Genomic DNA, 19,057 nt, shown 5'->3' with positions numbered 1-19,057 from the left:
GAAAGAGAGAGTGAGGGAGATAATAAGAGAGACGTAGCGCCATAAACGAAAAACATTTCGTTTCTCACGGGAAAGGTCATTTCCTGTCGGTTGTTTAAGAACAAACAAACACAGTTCTAACTTCTGGCGTGCGAAATTCCGCCGCTCGCATGTGTCGGCATGAAACGGGAGATAAAACGTCGCCGCGCGGACTCCGCCATGTAGGTCCCGTCCTTGCCGAGTCGTCGTTGGCAAGAGGGAGATGGCGAGACAAGAAAGGGCCCGGCGGCTCGAGGAGCTACCGCCGCGCACACTTCGCCCGTCTCGGAACGCTCGGCGCAGCGTTGCGTCGTAAGGGAGTCAAGGTAACCGTTCCCTCCAATCAAGGAAACTATCGCCGCCACCGTGGCTCGCCGTTGAAAAAGCGCCCAACCACGACGACAACGGCGTCGAACGAAGTGGCAACGAGGTGTGGGCTATAGCGGGCATTGAGTCGTCGCTTTTCGGGGTGGCCACAAACAGTCGTGTGCCGCGGCGGCGTCCAAGGATTTCTCCGCAGTTCCGGAAAGACACGGCGAAGATGCGGTACCTGCTCACCCTGATCGTCAGCGCGGTTGTGGGCCCGATCTTGAGCGCCGGTGAGTCATGATGCCGAGCGTTGATAAGCTTAATCAGCAAAGCATGGGAATTTCAACCGCATCGGACGTATACCGAATAACCTCTAAGAAAAATTACGGGTGGAGACAGAAATGTTCACAGCGTACGCTTGCCGAAAAAAAAAAAAGAACAACGCACCTAGTCACCGGTCAGGAACGTAATGCACTTAGTAACAGGTCAGGAACGTCACGGTTCAATGTAGCAAGCGTCGTAAAGATGCTAGCCGTCACGAGGTATGAACGCGAGAGGCACACACTCACACTTTGGAAAGCCACTCGGCATTTATGGATACTTGTTGCGTTAAGTCAGTGTAAACCTTTTACAGTCGTGAATTCACCCAGCTGTTGGAGCTGTCTTCAACGAAAGACGCATGCTTGAAAGCCTAAACTAGAGCGTTGGGATGGGCGTTGTGCTCGAAGGCATTCAATCTTATTATCAGAGATAGTAATCGTGTGTTCAATCATATCATCACCTCTGTGTTTATTATGGTATTCTAGGCCAAATTCAGGCACTGCGAAGTTATCTGACTGAAAATGCATTCTGTCTAGTGATGAAGTAACAGAGGGCGGAAAAGAAAAAGTTACTAAGCGATAAATGTTTTGATGAGGATGCGTAGCTGCCGAGAAGTCACAGTCTATGTATCCCATCACAAACTAGAGTGGGCGGCTGCTTCTAATCGCTTAGCTGGATATGATAAGAGAAATCATCTTAAGCAATACGCATAACGCATAGGATTTAGTCATTGTTGTACTGTATATCAAACGCTGCTTATTCTGTTGATGAAGTAGCATGAGACGCTAGGTGCGCATAAGTGTTGACTTTTATTCATTGGATTTGAATAGGTGGGGCATAAAACGTAGTTTTCGTAGTCACATACAAGTCACTACTGCAACAACATCATACTAAAAAATCTAGGTGGCTTATGGAACACGCAGAGTCATTATGACGTGAAGTGTAACACAGCACCTCATCTACAAGGAAAAATTGAGGAAATCCGAATAATATTGTGCTGTGCTATAATTGCTGAAACATGGAAGCACTTTTGGCTAAATAACGAAGAGCTGCGGACGCCATGAGCGTGCAGTGAATCGCTGAAATTTTGGATGATTGCTTTTTTGGCTACACAGTCCTCAGAGTCCTGCTGGGCGCCCACAATCTACGCGTCAGTTGTCAGAAAGAAGTGCTTGCTAAGGCTTGGGTCATCGGAGTCACGAGAGACAGCCTAACCGATGCGACGAAACTGCCTGTACGTATTAGGATTGCATGTTGCGAAAACACATACGCACACTCAGATACAAGGAGAAAATAATACACACATGCTAATTTAAAAAAAGAAGTCCGAAGAGCCAGTATGCTTAACTACGGTTCGATGTGTTCGTCATGCAGCTGGGACAATGTAACTATTAGTTGAGACGGGTAATGAGAATATGGTTCCGGAGGAAGAGATCACGCCGGCGCACTGTCGTTGCTATGATTGTAGCATAGCCCAGCATGGCATTCAGTTGGACCTTGCAGGTCCATACTGGACCATCGTGGCAGGGTTGAATGCATACATGTCCTTCCGGAGAGAAGCACCTCCTTGATCTAAAGTAAGGGCTGGTCAGGCAAATGGTCATTTTGCGCTATGTATGCATGGCAAAAAAAAAAAAAAAATCGGGGAGGGGGGGGGGAGTGAAGGGCACGGGCCCGGAGTGGTAGCCCTTTGCTATTCCACTGCCCGGTGGTGCTCTCTAGATGGGTGCCTTGTGGCGTTGCTCACCCGGGATGAACCTTCAGGTCTCGCTAGTGACGCTGTCATGCTCAACAAGTTTTTTTAAAAGTAATATACTTTCTTAGTGCGCATGGAACGTTTTCAGAAGGAAGATAGAGCCGAGAGATAGGACAGAGCGCACGTTTCCTGTGCACTAAGAAAGTATATTTCTTTCAACAATGCAATACCAACCAGCCCAAGTAGCCACTCCTTTTCATTCGATGTAGCACAGGCGAATTGAAACATATGGCGCAAAGCTTAGCTTCTTGCTCCTCTAGTCGTTCTCAGACTCTCGCGATTTGGCTGTAGCCTGCATGGTGTTTGGTCACAACTGAATAGCCTCTGGACGACATTGAACGAAGGAACGTGATGGCACAAAGATACCACGAGCGAACATCGGTACATTGTTAGAAAGACGTTAGGCGTGAATGGTCACCGGAGTGACCAACCACATACTCAAAGAAATTATACCACTCTTGAACATCCGTCGATCAACACATGTACATTGTTAGAAAGACGTTAGGTGTGAAGGGCCACCGGAGTGACCAACCAGACATTCAAAGGAATTGCACACGGACACTATGTTTGATCGGCTAGTACAATACTGAAAACAAACCTGTTAATGCATTTAGCTGGGCTAGTTGGTATTGAGTGAACACTTTCACGTTTCTAACGGACACGAACAAGGACCACAGAGAAAGACGCAGAACAACATGTCTCCAGCGGCTGTCCTGTGTCTTTCTGGCCAGTTGTGCGTGTTCACTAGTGATATGGAGAATGAAAGGAAAGACCGTCATTCAGAGTGTAGTTTAGGATGAAACAAAAAGACAAAAGCTTAGTAGGTGAAGAAAAAAAAATGTTTTGGTAATATGTTTTAACTGACTTGTCGTGGAGAGTCTGAGGTTTGTACTACCTCGGCTACTGCATTTATTTGGATATGCCGCAACCATCCGTGCCCGCAACTAACACCTTTCACGGCAGGTTACTCTCTCATATTGTGTTGATCAAGAGGCTAGCTATAAGCACGAAGGCGAATTACTCAAGAACTGGAAGCACATATGAATTCATTTGCGGGAAATGCCGCAAGCTGATGAAATGCTCATTGGTCCACAATACTGCAGAATCAAGCAACCGTCTTCCTTCCTATGTTCTACTTACGTGGGATTAATTGGGCACTTTCGTGACTTACTTCTGCACTTGTTTATGATGTATTAGCCGGATGACAAATGCACAGTGAATCTTCTGTCAAGTCTATGTTACGACCAACGGGGGACATACGTCGGGCGATGAAGTTTGCAGAGAAGGCGGCAGTTGCACAAATATTTCATACAAGTGTTGCTGCTTGAAAATGCGGCATATTGCCACCTAGTTATCCTCGATTCACTATATGCCTACTCTTTAGGTAAGCCCGCAATCCATTTATGACAAAGGAGTTGTGTCTGCGCCCCGTGTTACACGAAAAATCAGTCACAGAAGGAAGAGTTCCCGTACTTTAGCAAATGGCTCTATAGCCGCCGTGGAACCCTGTATTATCAACTCTGCGGATGCAAAGTACTTCTGACGACATTCATAAGCGTGCGATGGGGGGGATGGGGCGGCCACTCCCTAGTCACTTAAGAGGGGGGTTGCAAAATCAACCCCATACATTGATAATAAAAAAAAATGGCAGCATATCCACGGAGTGAATGATGTAGAGTGGGGCGAAGAATTCGTCCGTCCATTCGTTCTTGCTTCCTTCCGTCCATGCGTCCGTCAGTGTGACCGTCCATGCGTCCATCAGTCCGTCCGTGCGTGCGTCTGTTCGTGCGTCCGTCCCTGCGTTCGTCCATGCAGCCGCCTCTGCATCCGTTCATGCGTCCACCCATGCATCTGTCTATGTGTCCGTTCGTTTATCTATTCAACACTCCAAGTACCACCATCTCGAATCTTTTCATCATATATTCCCCATATAGAAGCACCGCCATCCAGCGGACATTCCAAGGAGTAAACGAGAGGTGGCACACGCACACTTTCTTATGGCTTGCACTTCGGGTCCACTTCCCACTTTTAACCACCTCGAGTTCATGGTATATACTAGTTCACTGTATTCATGGCATTGCGGCTGAACGCTCGCTAAACCTTTCGAAAAACAAGGAGGTTACGCCCAGCGAGTATGACGTAGCAAACTTTTTCAGTCAGATAGTGCTCAATGTACATGCCAATGGCTGCTAATGGGAAATGGGAGGCGGAGAATTCGGCTTTTACTTTCTTACGGCTTGCGCTTCGTATCTACTTCCCATTTTTAACCACCTAGAGTTCATTCATGGTATATACAAGTTCATTGTATTCACGGCACTGCGGCTCAACGCTCGCTAAACCTTTCTAAAGCTAAGGAGGTTACACCCAGCGGGTATAACGTAGCAACCCTTTCTTGTCAGATAGTGCTCAATGTACATGCCAATGGCTGCTAATGGTGATCGCAGCCTGCTCGTTAACTAAAAGCCGAATGCTCCTGTCTCTCATTCCCCATTAGCAGCCATTGACATGTACATTGATCACTATTTTTTATTGTTCAACAACGCACAGAAGTCTCTCACTGGCACCACCTTGGAGGTCAAAATGTTATACTTGTTACATACTACGGAGGACGAACGGGTGGCGCTATAAGGAGCTTCGCCCCTAAAAAGGTGGGAGGCACAGCGACTCGGGGCTTGGGGGTGGTGCGCAGAGCCAGCTCGATACATTGACATCACTGGATGGGGGATGCTGCGACGAACCTTTGCACCCCCATACCCTCGGAAAACGATCCCTACGCATGCCTATGACTACATTAGTTACTTTACGGTCTCCCGAGCGCAATCCTAGACAAGATGTATTGCATGCGTCCGGGCATTTAACTCCATGCCTGTTCTGGCCGGCGGTCGAAATCGTCACCATTGTGCATAACTACAGAGTTATAGCTTCTTAGTAACAAGGATGTGGGTGGCACTATGTGAGAAAATATTGTCAAATGACAATTTGAAAGATGAAAAGTGGCCTTTTGAACGCATGCTGCGGAAACATTTTTTTTTAATTTCCATAGAAAGACTTAGCACACCTTGTGTTAATTTTCGCAACTCTGTGTCACGAGAGAGCTGGTGATAGCTAATCCTGGCTTAGCTAGGCGTTGAACCTCTGACCTCTCTCCTACGCTTTGATATAATATACCATAGCTGACTATTAGGGGCCGCCGGCCTTTCTTGTTCACCATCTGTACGGAGAGCCTGGGCGCTGATTAAGTGCGTGCAGCTGTATAGTGATAGTTTTCTCTCTACGACATGCGGATAACCTCGAGGCTAAAAAGCTCTGCTGGAAAAGATGTCAGGAATGTTTAGGCCTCTCTTCAAGACGTCGAAATAACGCAAACAACCACGCGAAGGAACCACCGGAGATTTGAAAGTAAAGCATTCAAGGATAGGCGTACGGCAACGTTGGTGGTAAGGTCGGTCAATTGCCGGCGTGATACTTCATGGGACTTTTTACCGGCGAAAAGTGTTCGTACTTGTCAGCGCCCAGTAAGATCATTAAACATTTAGTGGAAGTTCGCTACCGTTTTCAACAACAGCATCTCGCCGAGACAACAACAACAACAACAACAACAACAACAACAACAACAACAACAACAACAACAACAACAACAACAACAACAACAACAACAACAACAACAACAACAACAACAAACTGGCCAGTGGTCTCACTGCCAAAGCTCAAATCGTGCCACGCGCAAACCTTCGAGAGGCGGGGGCAAGACCGAACACAGCCCTGCCATCGGCGGCGGATCGCTGCGTGTGCCGAGGGTCACTTACGTGGTTGAGACATCCGCTGCTGCGTATGGTGTGTTGCGGGACGAAACAAGCCGAGACAGATAACGAAAAACAAACACAACGCGGTACGTGTCACGCTCTATAAACAAGAAAGACGCAGTAAACAAAAGATCCACGCCGTTTCCCGTAACTTTACTCCCGAGACGAAGACGTCGAAAGGAAATAAACATGGGGGTCGCGCCCTTGAAGGGAATGGGTTCGCGCACTTAGTCCGCTTAACTGACCGAGACGTCCGCTCGCTTCCGAGGGGCAGCTAAGCGTGTGGTTCTACCTAGTTACTTGGTTTGGCGAATGCAGTTTGCGCGTGCGGCAGTTCAGCGTTGTGAAGCCGACCGCGACAGTTTGCGAAGCACGATACCCCCAACAAAATCAGGCGTAATAAAAAACAAGCTTTTATTGTGATGGCAATTGTATGGACAGTCTCGGCTGGTTTTCACCGTTGCCGCTGCCACCGCCGTCATGCACCGTGTATGTATACGTATCTATATATCAGAAAAGTCAAAGAAAAAAAAAAAGAGGGACCCTTAAGCTTCGCCTTTAAGAGTTGCACGCGATAGCGAGATCCAGCCCCTAGGGCGCCCTTCAACCGCTAAGTGCATACTTGTTAATAAGTTTTTACACACACACACACGCACACACACACACACACACACACACGCACACACACACACACACACACACACACACACACACACACACACACACACACACACACACACACACACACACACACACACACACACACACACACACACACACACACACACACACACACACACACACACACACACACACTCACGCACACGCACGCGCGCACGCACGAATAGACGTTTTTGATAAAGATTTTTGATCTAAAGCAAGAGTCGCATGGCCTCCAAGATACACGCCGCGCACATGCTATTTTGGAGGCCACAAAGTGTCTTACGATGGCTCACAGATGGCAGCACATTATATAGCGTTTGCTGATAGCTTGATGAACCACCCCGATTTCGGGATGGGCATCTCCTAAATTGGCCATTTTTTGCTCTCTATGATATGGCTAAAAAATTTCGGGGGGGGGGGGGCGGCACGTGCCCGGTGTGCCACCCTCTGGTGCTCGGCACCCTGCTCATCGCGATGCGCGAACGCGCGCTTATCCCGCACGCGTACTTCGCTCCGCGGATGGACGCGGGGGGGGGGGGGGGGTTAGGTGCCTGTGCGCGCGCTTATCCCTCGGTGGGGAGAATCGCGTGATCTTGAGCTTTCACCGGAAAGATTGCGTTTAGTTGCCGGGCGCACAAAGACCACTTCACTAGCCGGGCAGGCCCCGTTGCCGAAAAAAGCGCGCTTTTCAAACATAGCATAGTAACAACCAGGACACTAGTTACTTCGCACTCATATCTGTCACTGCGATTACGTTTCGTGCGTTGTTTTAGTTTAAACAGTGCGTTAAGCGTCGAGCGGTAGACGTTGTTAGTTAGCTCTCGTCCCATGTGTGTCGTTTTCGTTCGTAATTTGTGCGTGAGCAGCGCGCTGCACGTTTCGATCTGCTAGCCGTTTTCAGCGTTACGTTCCAAGTTGTTGCTATCGCATTCATTGCTTCGCCCTTGCGGCGAAACTGTCACTTTTTAGGGGTGTGTTCACTTCAGCCGAATTGAAGCGAACCAAAGAGAAACGTTATATAACTTTCCTCTCATTGCGATTACTAGAACACCCTAATCTACACACCCCTTAAACACTTTAAATTGTAGCACGGTCGACGCTGGCTAATTGTTAATGTTACATTTTAGGCGGTTATTGTGTCCTCATAATTTCATTTTTGTTTCCGATGCTTCAATGTGGAATTGAAATGTAGGTTGTCCTATAAAAGTATTTCAACATTGCGCGCGTTTCAAAAGTCAAACCTGTGATTCGGCCCTCTCGTAATGTTTCTTGTAATATTGATTTATTATCGATACGGTCGACTCCAGTCTTGGAGCCATTACAGATAACACAATGCAGATAATATTGATTCATAACGAATAACATTCAATGTAACCTATCAAATCATGCAGTGTATTGATAAACAAGAACAAAATACAAAGAATCATTACTACGTTAAACAGTTGAAAAGAACGAGGAAATATTCATACCAAGATTTGCATACTCAATTACAAAAACGAATTCGGCGGATACCATGTTCCTTGGGAATCGATGTTATACGAAACAGGCAGATACAAGGTGAATGTGTTTCAACTTTTGCATTGAAGGAGTCGTTATGAAGTGGTGCTCAATATATGTGCAAATCCACGCACACACATACGTCAAACGAACACACATATTATACTTTAGTTCATATTAGCAGTTGTTTGCAGTTGCATAACAATTCCAACATGAATATTAGCAACACCAGAAGCGGTAAGCTAATATGAAGCACTGGTGTTCGCACTGGGGCTCACGAGGATGGTAGGTCTCAACACTTCTGCACAAATCAACATCAGCGTATCACGCTCAACTGCAAACGTTAATCCAACATAACGGCTGCACCATAAAGTACATATGCAATGCTTATAAAATTTCATAGCCAGTACTGCAATCAGTTGAATTTGTAAAAGGCTATGTCTACTTAGGACAGGTAATAACCACGAAGCCGAACAACGAGATTGATGTAACTAGAAGAATAAGAGTGGGGTGGAGCACGTGCGGAGTATGGTGGCAAGCACTCTCAAATCATGACAGGTAGATTGCCACTATCCCTCAAAAGGAAGGTATGCTACAGCTGCATCTTGCCGGTACTTAGCTACAGAGCAGAAAACTGGAAAATTACAAAGAGGGTTCAGCTTAAATTGAGGATCACGCAGCGAGCAATGGAAAGAAAAATGGTAGGTGTAACCTTAAAAGATAAGAAGAGAGCAGAGTGGATTAGGGAACAAACTGGGGTTAAGGATATCATAGTTGAAATCAAGAAGAGGAAATGAACATGGGCCGGGCATGTAGCACGTAGACAGGATAACCGCTGGTCATTACGGGTAACTAACTAGATTCCTAGAGAGGGCAAGTGAGTTAGGGGGAAACCGAAGGTTAGGTGGGCAGATGAGATTAAGAAGTTTGCGGATATAAATTGGCAGCAGCAAGCACAGGACCGAGTTGACTGGCGGAGCATGGGAGAGGCGTTTGTCCATCAGTAGACCGTACTCAGGCTGATGATGATGATGATGATGATGACTGCAACCAGGATTGACGTTTCACGAACATTAGGACCGATTTGCAAAGTATTTCCGAGATCTGACGTGGCTCTGTGGTGAAATACGTGATTGCCTTGAAGAATGCGAGCTTTCAATTCCTGCTGTGACAATGCAATTTATTCTTCGCATTTGTCCGGTCAACGCATCCGATATATGATTTTCCCTAAAGATCAAGCGCTAAGATTATCCATGTGTGTTCTCGCCGTTCCTGGGTTGATATAAAATATCTATCACCTGTGGCACATACCCGCGCACTAGGGATGCATACCCATACCCTGGTATGTGACACTGCTTTTTTTTCGAAAAGTCTTCGACGACCAACGCGACGAGATTGTGACAATATTCATGCCATGACCAGGGCGTCGTATTTGTCGAACCATCTTACCCTTCCGTACTAAATTAGGTGTACTCCAAGGGGGTGATCATGAGAACACCAAGACGTAGGCGGCTAGATAGATAGATAGATAGATAGATAGATAGATAGATAGAAAGATAGATAGATAGATAGATAGATAGATAGATAGATAGATCGATAGATAGACAGGTAGACGCCAAAAGTACTGGCAGTACGTCAACAAATGCTTTGCGTTTATTAAGTATTTAGCGCATCTTCCAATCAGCCCCGCCATCACGCATCATACAAAACTGGCAAAGTAACGAAGGACATTGGCAGTAAGAGCTCATTCATGCGCAGATGCAAAGTACCTGCGTGACAATCCCGACTGCGGAGATGACGCCATCGATGCCTGCGGCACGGAGTTCATTTCCTTTGGGCACGGACCACGGCTGCCCGAGAACGAAACGCATCTCGCCGAGAGCTGCAAGTGAGTACGACATTGGTTGGCGTGACTCGCTGGCGATGGACTTGTGTGTGTGATACTTCAATGACACGAGAACTTGAATCAGTGAAGTGAAAATGCAGGTGGAAATGACAGTGTGCGTCTTTCGAAGCTCACGTCATTACTGGTAGCCTGCATGGACGCTTGAGTGTAAGCGAGCACACATGCACGCACGCATGCCACATGCACACCATGCACATGTACGTGCGCCCACACTATATGATGAACCAATCACATGCACATAGACACATGCAGAAGCGTGCTCACAGGAGGAGCAGCCACCCACCCCTAATCATCAAATGAGGGTGCTAAGTATGCCCCTGTAGCTCTACTCAGTCGGACACCTTTTCTCATTGTTGAATGTTGATGTTTATGGCCATGCAGGTTTCTGTAGATAAGGCTGACAGAACGCCCTTGATGTCGCATTTCAATAAGTGTTTTTTGTTTACTTCCTATTCGTACCATTACCACCAGAAGAAAGTTGTCTGTTAGTCGGTTGGTTGATTCCTCCATATCTTGGCGCAACCCACGCCGGGGGCTAGATCTTCATTTATGCAAATACATATGGGCTGTTTGACTTCAGTTGTTGTAGCGTCATGTATGTGTTAAGTTAGCCTACAGAGTTTGTACAGAGGGGGGCAGGGGGTTAAAATTCCCGGCTTGTGCTGCCACAAGACTGCAGGGGAAAGCGGCTTGGTAACATTCGAACCTCTGCCCTTCGAGTGCTTTTTTGACGAACCTGACTTACTATCTTGTTTCCCTTGTGCATGCCGATCGCTTGCCCTTCGTTAGTTTTCCCAGAGTAGCAAGCGCGGTAGTTTGGAGGTTAGGTGTGTTCTTTGGTGGCGTAAAAGTCTGACTGTTATATGTTACTCGGCATTTTCGTCCATCGCTACTGATGTGTATCTATCCTGAACCCTCGCAGGCGCCAGCTGAAAGGAATCGAGTGCGCCAACGAGTACTCGGAGCGCTGTCTTCTGGGCTTCTTTCGAGGCTCGGCCGTCACGGCATTGACAACGCTGCAAGAGGAGACGGAGCGGAAGTGCGACGCTACGCACCCGGACCACAGGCGTAATGTATATAGCGCACTAGACAGCACCCTGGCCGCAAGTTTGATACGCGGGTGCCCTTTTGCGCATACAGGTGTCACGTGTGATTTCATTATCCACTCCTTCTTATTTACGTCTGTTTCTTTAGTACATTACGCTGTCAGAAGACCACGCAAGAGGAGAAGCAGATGGACATAGCGAATAGAAGTGTACTAGTTATGTGAACTTGGAAGGTAGCTCAAGTGGACGTGGACGAAAGGAAGGCACACTGACACACCGAAGCACTTGAACACAGCCACGCAGTTTGCCTTCCTTTCGTCCACGTTCTCTAGTGCTTGCTTTCCAAGTATAAATTTCAAACTCGCCCCCCCCCCCCCCTCAAACAAAAAAAAAAAACAGCACTATCAGTTATGTGAGTGCGTAAAGTAAGTATTTGCGCACGAAGAAAATCGGCAGATCTTCATGAACCTGATCTTCACGAAAATATGTATCATCATTCTGTTGTCTCGCGGATAATCTATTGAAGATTGCAAAAGCGACAACTACTCGAAAAGAAAGCTTGCGGTGTTGCGGCCTAGGCACTGATAGAAATGAATTCAAGAGAACCACGAGGAAATTTTGATGGATTCAAGCCTGAAGTCAAAGCCTTGGATACTTTAATCGCTATACATACCGTCCCTTTTCCGTTAACGGAAAAAAAGAGAAAAAGAGAAGAAACAGCCAGTTAACATGACATATAGAGTAGGATTTTAGTCATTCGTGTGTACGCACACCACCTGCTTAATAGTAATCACATGTCAATGGGTTATAAGAACAAACCAAGGTCAGTCAGTCACGCTTTTAATTTAGTCCTGCTGCTCTAGATCACTTAGTGTAGAACGTACATAGCTGCCTTTGTGTTCGTGTTTGGAAATTATTGTTCCACTACACAAACAATTGGACCTCGTTCAACTAGTTCAGGACCTCGTTCAACAAGTCCCTCTGGTGTTCAAATAAAGTTCTTTGTATGTGTGTACAAAGTTTCCTGTGTGTTCGTGTTTGGAAATTGTTGTTTTACTGCGCAAGCAATTAGGTTGGAGAAGAAAAACACAATATCCGAGGAAGCACGCAAATACGTGCAGATGACGCACGACTTCCCATACAACATCGTGAAGCGTTTACACTTCACGACATGCATTCCGTCCACACCCACGGAGTTCCTTCTCTAATTGCTGTTAATGCGCGCAGGCTACCTGAAGAGCGCCCCCTGCCTCAACAAGGCGGGCGACCGGATCCACAAGTGCGTGCAGAACTTCAGGGAGGATCTGTACCGGGTGGCGCTCAAGGCGCCGCCCAAGGAGAAGATACGCTACGCGTGCTGGTACGTTAAACACGAGAAGATTGCTGCTTACTCTTCCGAGAAATGAAAATGTGGCAATCTTAACCACCTCACCTAACATGGGCATATCCAGGCGGGGTGCAACGTTTATCCCCCCCCCCCCCCACCTCCACCGAAATTTTATAATTTTCGTGTGTGTGTGTGGGGGGGGGGGGATCAAAAGTTTCCAGGTTGCGCTGACACATAACTACAGGGGAAGGTGGCCTACGAACTTTGGAACCTCTGCCTTCCGTGTACCCCATTGTCCTCCCTGACTGACTATTGCTTCTGTAGCGTATACCGATCGTTTTCTCTTGGTTATTTTTTCTTGGTTAGCGAATATATACATGTAAAGCATGAACATACATAAAACATTATTGAACATCCTCCCCCCCCCACCCCCCCAAAAAAAAGTGTTCTTGCTAGGCCCCTGTCCACTAGGGAAGATACGAAATAGCAGTTTTGAGAGCCAACCATAAAAATGAATAAGATAAGACAGGGGAAATTATTGCAAACTGGTAGCAACACTTCAGGTGAGTACAACTGTCTGGTGTAACAAATTTCCTTCAGCGGCGCATGGAAGTAGTTATTCTGGATACGCTCACAAAGGAGGGTTTACTTGCAGTGAGAAAGTACATCTCCAACTAATTGGACACTTTCTTTGAGATCACCCTTTATCACATGTACAGTTGTATATATAATTCATTCATTAGATATGTCTTATGAATTCACGCATAACGTGTTTATATTTTATGCACCACTTATAGTCGTTTGTTTGGTCATTTCTGATAATTGCAGTCTTAAATACAATGTTGCAGTTATAAAGTCTTTATTGTACAACGTTTAATGTTGTACAATAAAGACAATGTTGCAGTTATAAAGTCTTTATTGTACAACGTTTAATCAGACTGTACAGTACGAAAAACTTTAGTTATAGATCCTGAAAAGTGACACTTCCCAGGATAATTCAAAAATTAAAAAAGTGAATGCATTATACATAAATAAATAATTCAAATTCCGACCACGGCAGCGGAATTTTCGGTGGAGGCGAAAATAGTTCAGGCCCATGTACTTAGATTTATGGGCACGTGAAAGAACCCCAGGTGGTCAAAATTTCCGGAGTCCCCCTTTGTGGCGTCTCTCATAATCGCATGGATGTTTTGGGACGTTATGCCCCAATAATTATTCGTCATAAAATCCATTCACCATGATGGAGTGTGGTAGGGTTCCTCTACAGCATTTCGCAGCATTTCCGTTTCCAAGAGCTGCTGCTTACCAAGCAGCTGGCTCGCCCTGAACACTCTCACGTGCTAATGAGGCACAAATGCAAGGAAGGCGTTTAATTGGCTGATAGCAGCCACAAAGTTGTGCAACGGAGTATTTGTGTCTGCAAGCAGTAACCGCGTACTGTCCAATAAAATTGTTTCGCAATGCGAAAGTGCATGTGGCAGACGGAGCAGCATGTTGGAGTCACGAAAGTACCAGCGCAATCAATTTTTTTTTTTGCAGCACAACCACCAACAGGGGACAGAAGAGATAAGACACAGCCATAGCTTCCCACTGTTTATTTCCTTTAAAACGCTTGACGTTATTCTCATTTAGTTTTACACACTCACGACAGTCATGCTCAATTCGCGTCTTATTAGAAATACGTAGGGTTGTTTACGTGTTCAACACGTGAATAACCCTAAATACTTCTTTCTATCGGTAACAGATCTCCATTCAAAAGAAAACAATTTCCTGCGTGGATTATTACTTCGTTTGCAGTTCGATATCGGCACGTCGCGATGATGCTGCAGCCTGAAAACAATTGGTTCAGGACAAGTGCTGCAATGAGCAGGCCACCAGCATTGATTTGAATGCTCAAAGTTTTACAAATGCTCTTTCATCGCATACGCAGCGACCACTTTTCCCAGAGTAAAGAGTAACTGGCATACCACAATGCAAGCACAATCTCTAATTTTATGCCTATGGTTGATGCCCCCCTTTTGACCTAGATACAAGGACGTACTTTTTGAACAACATGCTCAGTTTTTCTGGAGCATGGAAAAAACTAAATTTAGGTTCACCACTTTGCTGCTTTATTTAAATGGCGTGCGATTGCATGCGTATACGGAACTACAATTGTGGTTGCCTTTCCCTAGCTGGTTGGAATACGTTAGCATTTATCGCTGTCATCGTTTATCGTTTACCTCCGTCAACAGAAACCTGCACAATGTCAGGATAACCAGCCGAAGTAAGCTTTTTTATCCTGAGGTCAAAGGTTTGATCCCTATCACTGCGGTCACATATCGGTGGAAAAAAAATGGTAAGAGGCCCGCATACTGTACGATGTCAGGGCACGTTAAACAACACCAGATGGTCGAAATTTCAGGACCTTCCACTACGGCGTCTTTCATAACCAAATCACGGTTTGGGGATGTCAAACTCCAGATGATATTATCTATTAAACCTTTTCGGATGAAAGTGTGTGTTGAAGTATGTTGAAGCATTGATATGCCTCTGTATGTATATATGCATGCGTGTGAGTGACTTTGTGTTTGTATATCTATGTAAACGTTCAGGACTATATACCTGTGTGTATATATAACATTGCCTCACTGCCAAATGTAAAGGGTTCTAGGCTAGTCAAGCTAACCAGGGACAGCTCCTTTTCTACAATCCCTCCATCTGTATTTAAAGAAAGATGGCAAATAAACTTAGTAAAAAATACTGCTCCTGAGACCTGTAACTCAATTTTTGCTCGTCGAAGTTTTCTAAATAATTCCTGAACAAAGACCTAACAATGCCATGTTTAGCAAGTATTAAAGGCGTAGACCAATAGGACGGAATCAACTTACTATTTCTCAGATGCAACATGATCGACGAACATGCATAAATAATTTAACATCAACAAACTTCACCCCAAGCTACGCACTTATTGCCAGTGCACAACATTTCTTTTCGTTCTATTTTTACCTATGCAGCGAGTACAGCAAGATGTACAGCTGTAAGCAGGCCAGCCTGAGGGAGAACTGCAACGACCCCAAGGCGATCCAGTACGTCCGCGAGACGGCCGAGTACGTCCTGCACAACCTGGTCAAGGTCTTCTGCGGCCGATACGAGAGCGGCTCCGCCGAATGCGACGCCCTCGACAAGCTGCCGGCGCCCGACTCGAAAGAGGACGCACCCAAGAGCTTCATCCTGCTACTCAAGTCATTCGCCGCCGCCGTGCCTTAAAACTTGAACATCGTCGATTGTATCTATAGCGCGAAGTCACTGGGATGGGTGACAGACTGGAATATTGCGTTCTAACTGTTCAGTGATATTGCAGTCAGAGACCATGCGCGGGTTCGCTATTTGCAGTTAGTATGATGTCGAAGGGACACTAAAGAGCAAAACAGTTTTTTGCGTATTAGACAAGTACAATTCCACAATCCCGAAAATACCACTTTTGCCGCGATAGGACATTTGGTAAAGCGAGAAAATGCGCCGAAAAAGAAAGCGCGGGTCGAGATGCCACCTGGAGATTCCCGCACCACACACCGCCGATTCCGAACGCGTCCACTGGGTTCTCCGTAGTGACTAATCGATAAAAATGAAGTACATTGTCATTCGTGGTTGACACAAACTTGCCGTATACGACGTTTTAGAAAATTTCATGCAGCCGATCTCACGAGAAATACAATTTTAAATGTTTGACCTGACGCGCACAGATTTCGGCACAAAATTTAAAACTGAGACATAAACCTCGATTTTCTCCCTTTATTATTCGACTTATGATAATGACTTGTCAAAATGGCTGATTGAGTGCGTTGGTGATTCATAACGTTTGAAATATGAGCGCGATACGTAGACAGGGACAAAAAACTCACGGACAAGGGTTTGCCACAAGCTGAAAGTTTAATCGGAGGGCTCTGAACTATATACTGACAGATTAAACATTTCTTAAGCACATACGATGAGGTCAAACTGCAAAACAAAAGAACGAAACCGATATTACATAGATATTTTATCGATTTTGTTATGTTGATTTGCTATTTGGTCTCACCACGTATGTGCTTACGAAATGATGCAACATTTTATTTATGAAAAAAAAAAAGGGAGGTGCGAATGCCAAGGGTTGTTTCTGCCATTAAACTTTCAGTTGGTGGTAAGCGCTTGTTCTTGTCTTTCCTGTCTTTGTCTACATATCGCGCTCGTATTTTGAGCATTATGATAGTGAAACATATGGCGTAACAGTATTCAGTGTGCAGTTGTTTAATCTAAACCAAGTCATTGTTCCTCTTTGGTGTCCTTTTAACTTGTTGTGGATGGCTGTAGACGTATTAGCGTGGTGTCCACGAGAAATTGTCGGCAGAAAACGCCCCTTTCTTTTTTCAATGCACATAATATGACAATAAGGAAAGCGAGGGCACTTCAGCCGCCTGGGATGGGTGTTTGTGTTTCGAGCTTGTACAATGTATAATGCGCTGATTCACGGGCTGTATGTAGTATCGAGGCACCGTGGCCTGTAAACTTTTCATGCTGAACGTGAAATGTAACAAACACAGCATACTGATCGACCCACCACACACAAAAAAACAAAAACAAAAACAACATAGTTTCACAACCACCCAGCTCTAGGCTGCAAACACGTAATACATTGTTACTCTTAAAAAGTGTTTGCGCCTCTAGGCACCATCTTTATATATCTTATACTGTATATATCACAGAGATTACTTTTAACCACCATTCTTACTGCAAGCGGTACGTCGATGTTGTAGATTTAAAGGGCTCACCTGGGCTTACTTGTGATAAAATGTCAAGTATAAAGCTGCAGCGAAAATCATTAAAGTTAAGTTATCAACGATTGAAAGTTGAATACTCCGGATTACTCTTCACTATTTACAATTTTAGATAACGAGTCTGCAATTGCAGGTCACTATCGTATACATGAATGATAAAGAAGAAGCTGTGAAGAAATTTCTTAGATTGGTTGATCGAGTCTGGCGCTGGTGTATAGGTTTATTAGAAAGTAAAAAAAAAATACTTGCTCAAAAAGAGGGCGTTAGAGTTTGTCTTAAGAAAAATACAAAAAAAAACATCAGTGTTTCTATCGAAGTCAGTCAAGAATACTCATCATTTTCTTCTTAACTTCAAGCAAACTTCTTAGATGTCGCAATTACGCCTTCGCTTCATGACACAGATTGCGTTTTCGCTTGTGGAATTGGAAGTAAGGTCGAACATTTTTTACACTTCTTTACGTTTTTAATTTTATCACAACGAATGAATGTACAAAAAGTATTTTGCTCGAGCCCGCTAATTATGATAACATTAGCAAGTTGCAGTGCGCAAAGAGGAGCCGCAATCTGAATCTCAAGATTACATAATGAAGGATATTATGTTGCGCTGACATTTTCTATAATAGTCAAGTACTCCTTATTGTGCAGCCTGTAAAACCACGTGGGTTCAGAGAGCAACTTCAAACATGATAATTCCAACTTCAAAGATAATAATTGCATGGCAGTTACATAACTTTTATCCTGATTAAGAAACACTGCAGTGTCTTACTTTAGTTGTATATGCTCAACTTGATTCATTTTCCGCTACGTCAATGACGTTAAGCAGAGAGAAATATAGCCACCCAGACACGTTTGTTTGTTGATGACAAAGCCAGTGAAATGGAATAAGATTCTCTGAGCAGAAATCAGTCACAAAGTTAACAATCCTTATCGACATTCTTTTTATAACATTTGTTGCAGCCCAGCATTTTGACTATTTCTTTCTGATAAACTAAAGCCTTATAAAGCTTCTATTTCTACAATATATCGTATTCTACTCTGTAATGCTCCCGTTTCATCAATATTTCTGTCTTTTCTATTATCGCTTCAGATCACTGAATCCGAGCACCTGAAAAAGGTTGATGCCTTTTAGGGGTCTTGACAACTGTACACTCTGGTTTAATATCACAATGTGCTGAGTATATTGGTGATTTTGTTGGGACAGCCTAATGCTGTTAAGCATATTCACTCAGGTATGCTTTTATCCCCATAAAGTCATGTCGATGCTCGAATACCAGAACACGACAATGTTGTCATTGAGAAGGTTCTTCTTTTTAATTTGTTTTTTTTGCCACGTTTGTGACCCTTAATTAAGTTCTTGTTTCCGTATATAGTAGACATTTTTCTGTACCCGTGTCTCTTATTCGCATTTCAGTCACCATGCAATTTTTTATACTTTGAATTTCACGGCACCTTGTTGCCAAGCTTCTTCACCTCTTCCTTCATTCACTGTGGCCGCTTTTTTTGGCAGACATATTTGGCAAATCATGCATACATTTCTCTTCATCTGAATTTCTAAGTCTATTTGCAAAACTAACTTTTCTCTGCACATCTCTTAACAGAAAGGAGCCGAGCCCAC

The 19,057-nt window shown here is 44.9% G+C and overlaps 1 protein-coding gene across 1 annotated transcript; it reads left to right on the top strand.

The window, feature by feature from the left end:
- The first annotated feature begins 340 nt into the window (after window positions 1-340).
- Window positions 341-16,812, top strand: LOC119168453 (uncharacterized). The gene is made up of 5 exons (XM_037419857.2): window positions 341-617; window positions 10,126-10,255; window positions 11,196-11,341; window positions 12,547-12,679; window positions 15,643-16,812. The coding sequence occupies exons 1-5, from the start codon at window positions 560-562 to the stop codon at window positions 15,893-15,895; spliced, it is 720 nt and encodes a 239-aa protein (XP_037275754.2). The 5' UTR covers window positions 341-559; the 3' UTR covers window positions 15,896-16,812.
- The last annotated feature ends 2,245 nt before the right edge of the window (window positions 16,813-19,057 follow it).

This window comes from Rhipicephalus microplus, chromosome 6 (genome assembly GCF_043290135.1).
Source record: "Rhipicephalus microplus isolate Deutch F79 chromosome 6, USDA_Rmic, whole genome shotgun sequence".
Lineage (NCBI taxonomy): Eukaryota > Metazoa > Arthropoda > Arachnida > Ixodida > Ixodidae > Rhipicephalus > Rhipicephalus microplus.
This window is presented reverse-complemented; position numbering and strand designations above follow the sequence as displayed.

Coding starts and splice junctions, on each gene's coding strand:
- LOC119168453 (XM_037419857.2), top strand. CDS start 560: ATGCGGTACCTGCTCACCCTGATCGTCAGCGCGGTTGTGGGCCCGATC. Junction 618..10,125: donor GGGCCCGATCTTGAGCGCCG/GTGAGTCATGAT, acceptor ATTCATGCGCAG/ATGCAAAGTACCTGCGTGAC. Junction 12,680..15,642: donor AAGATACGCTACGCGTGCTG/GTACGTTAAACA, acceptor TTACCTATGCAG/CGAGTACAGCAAGATGTACA.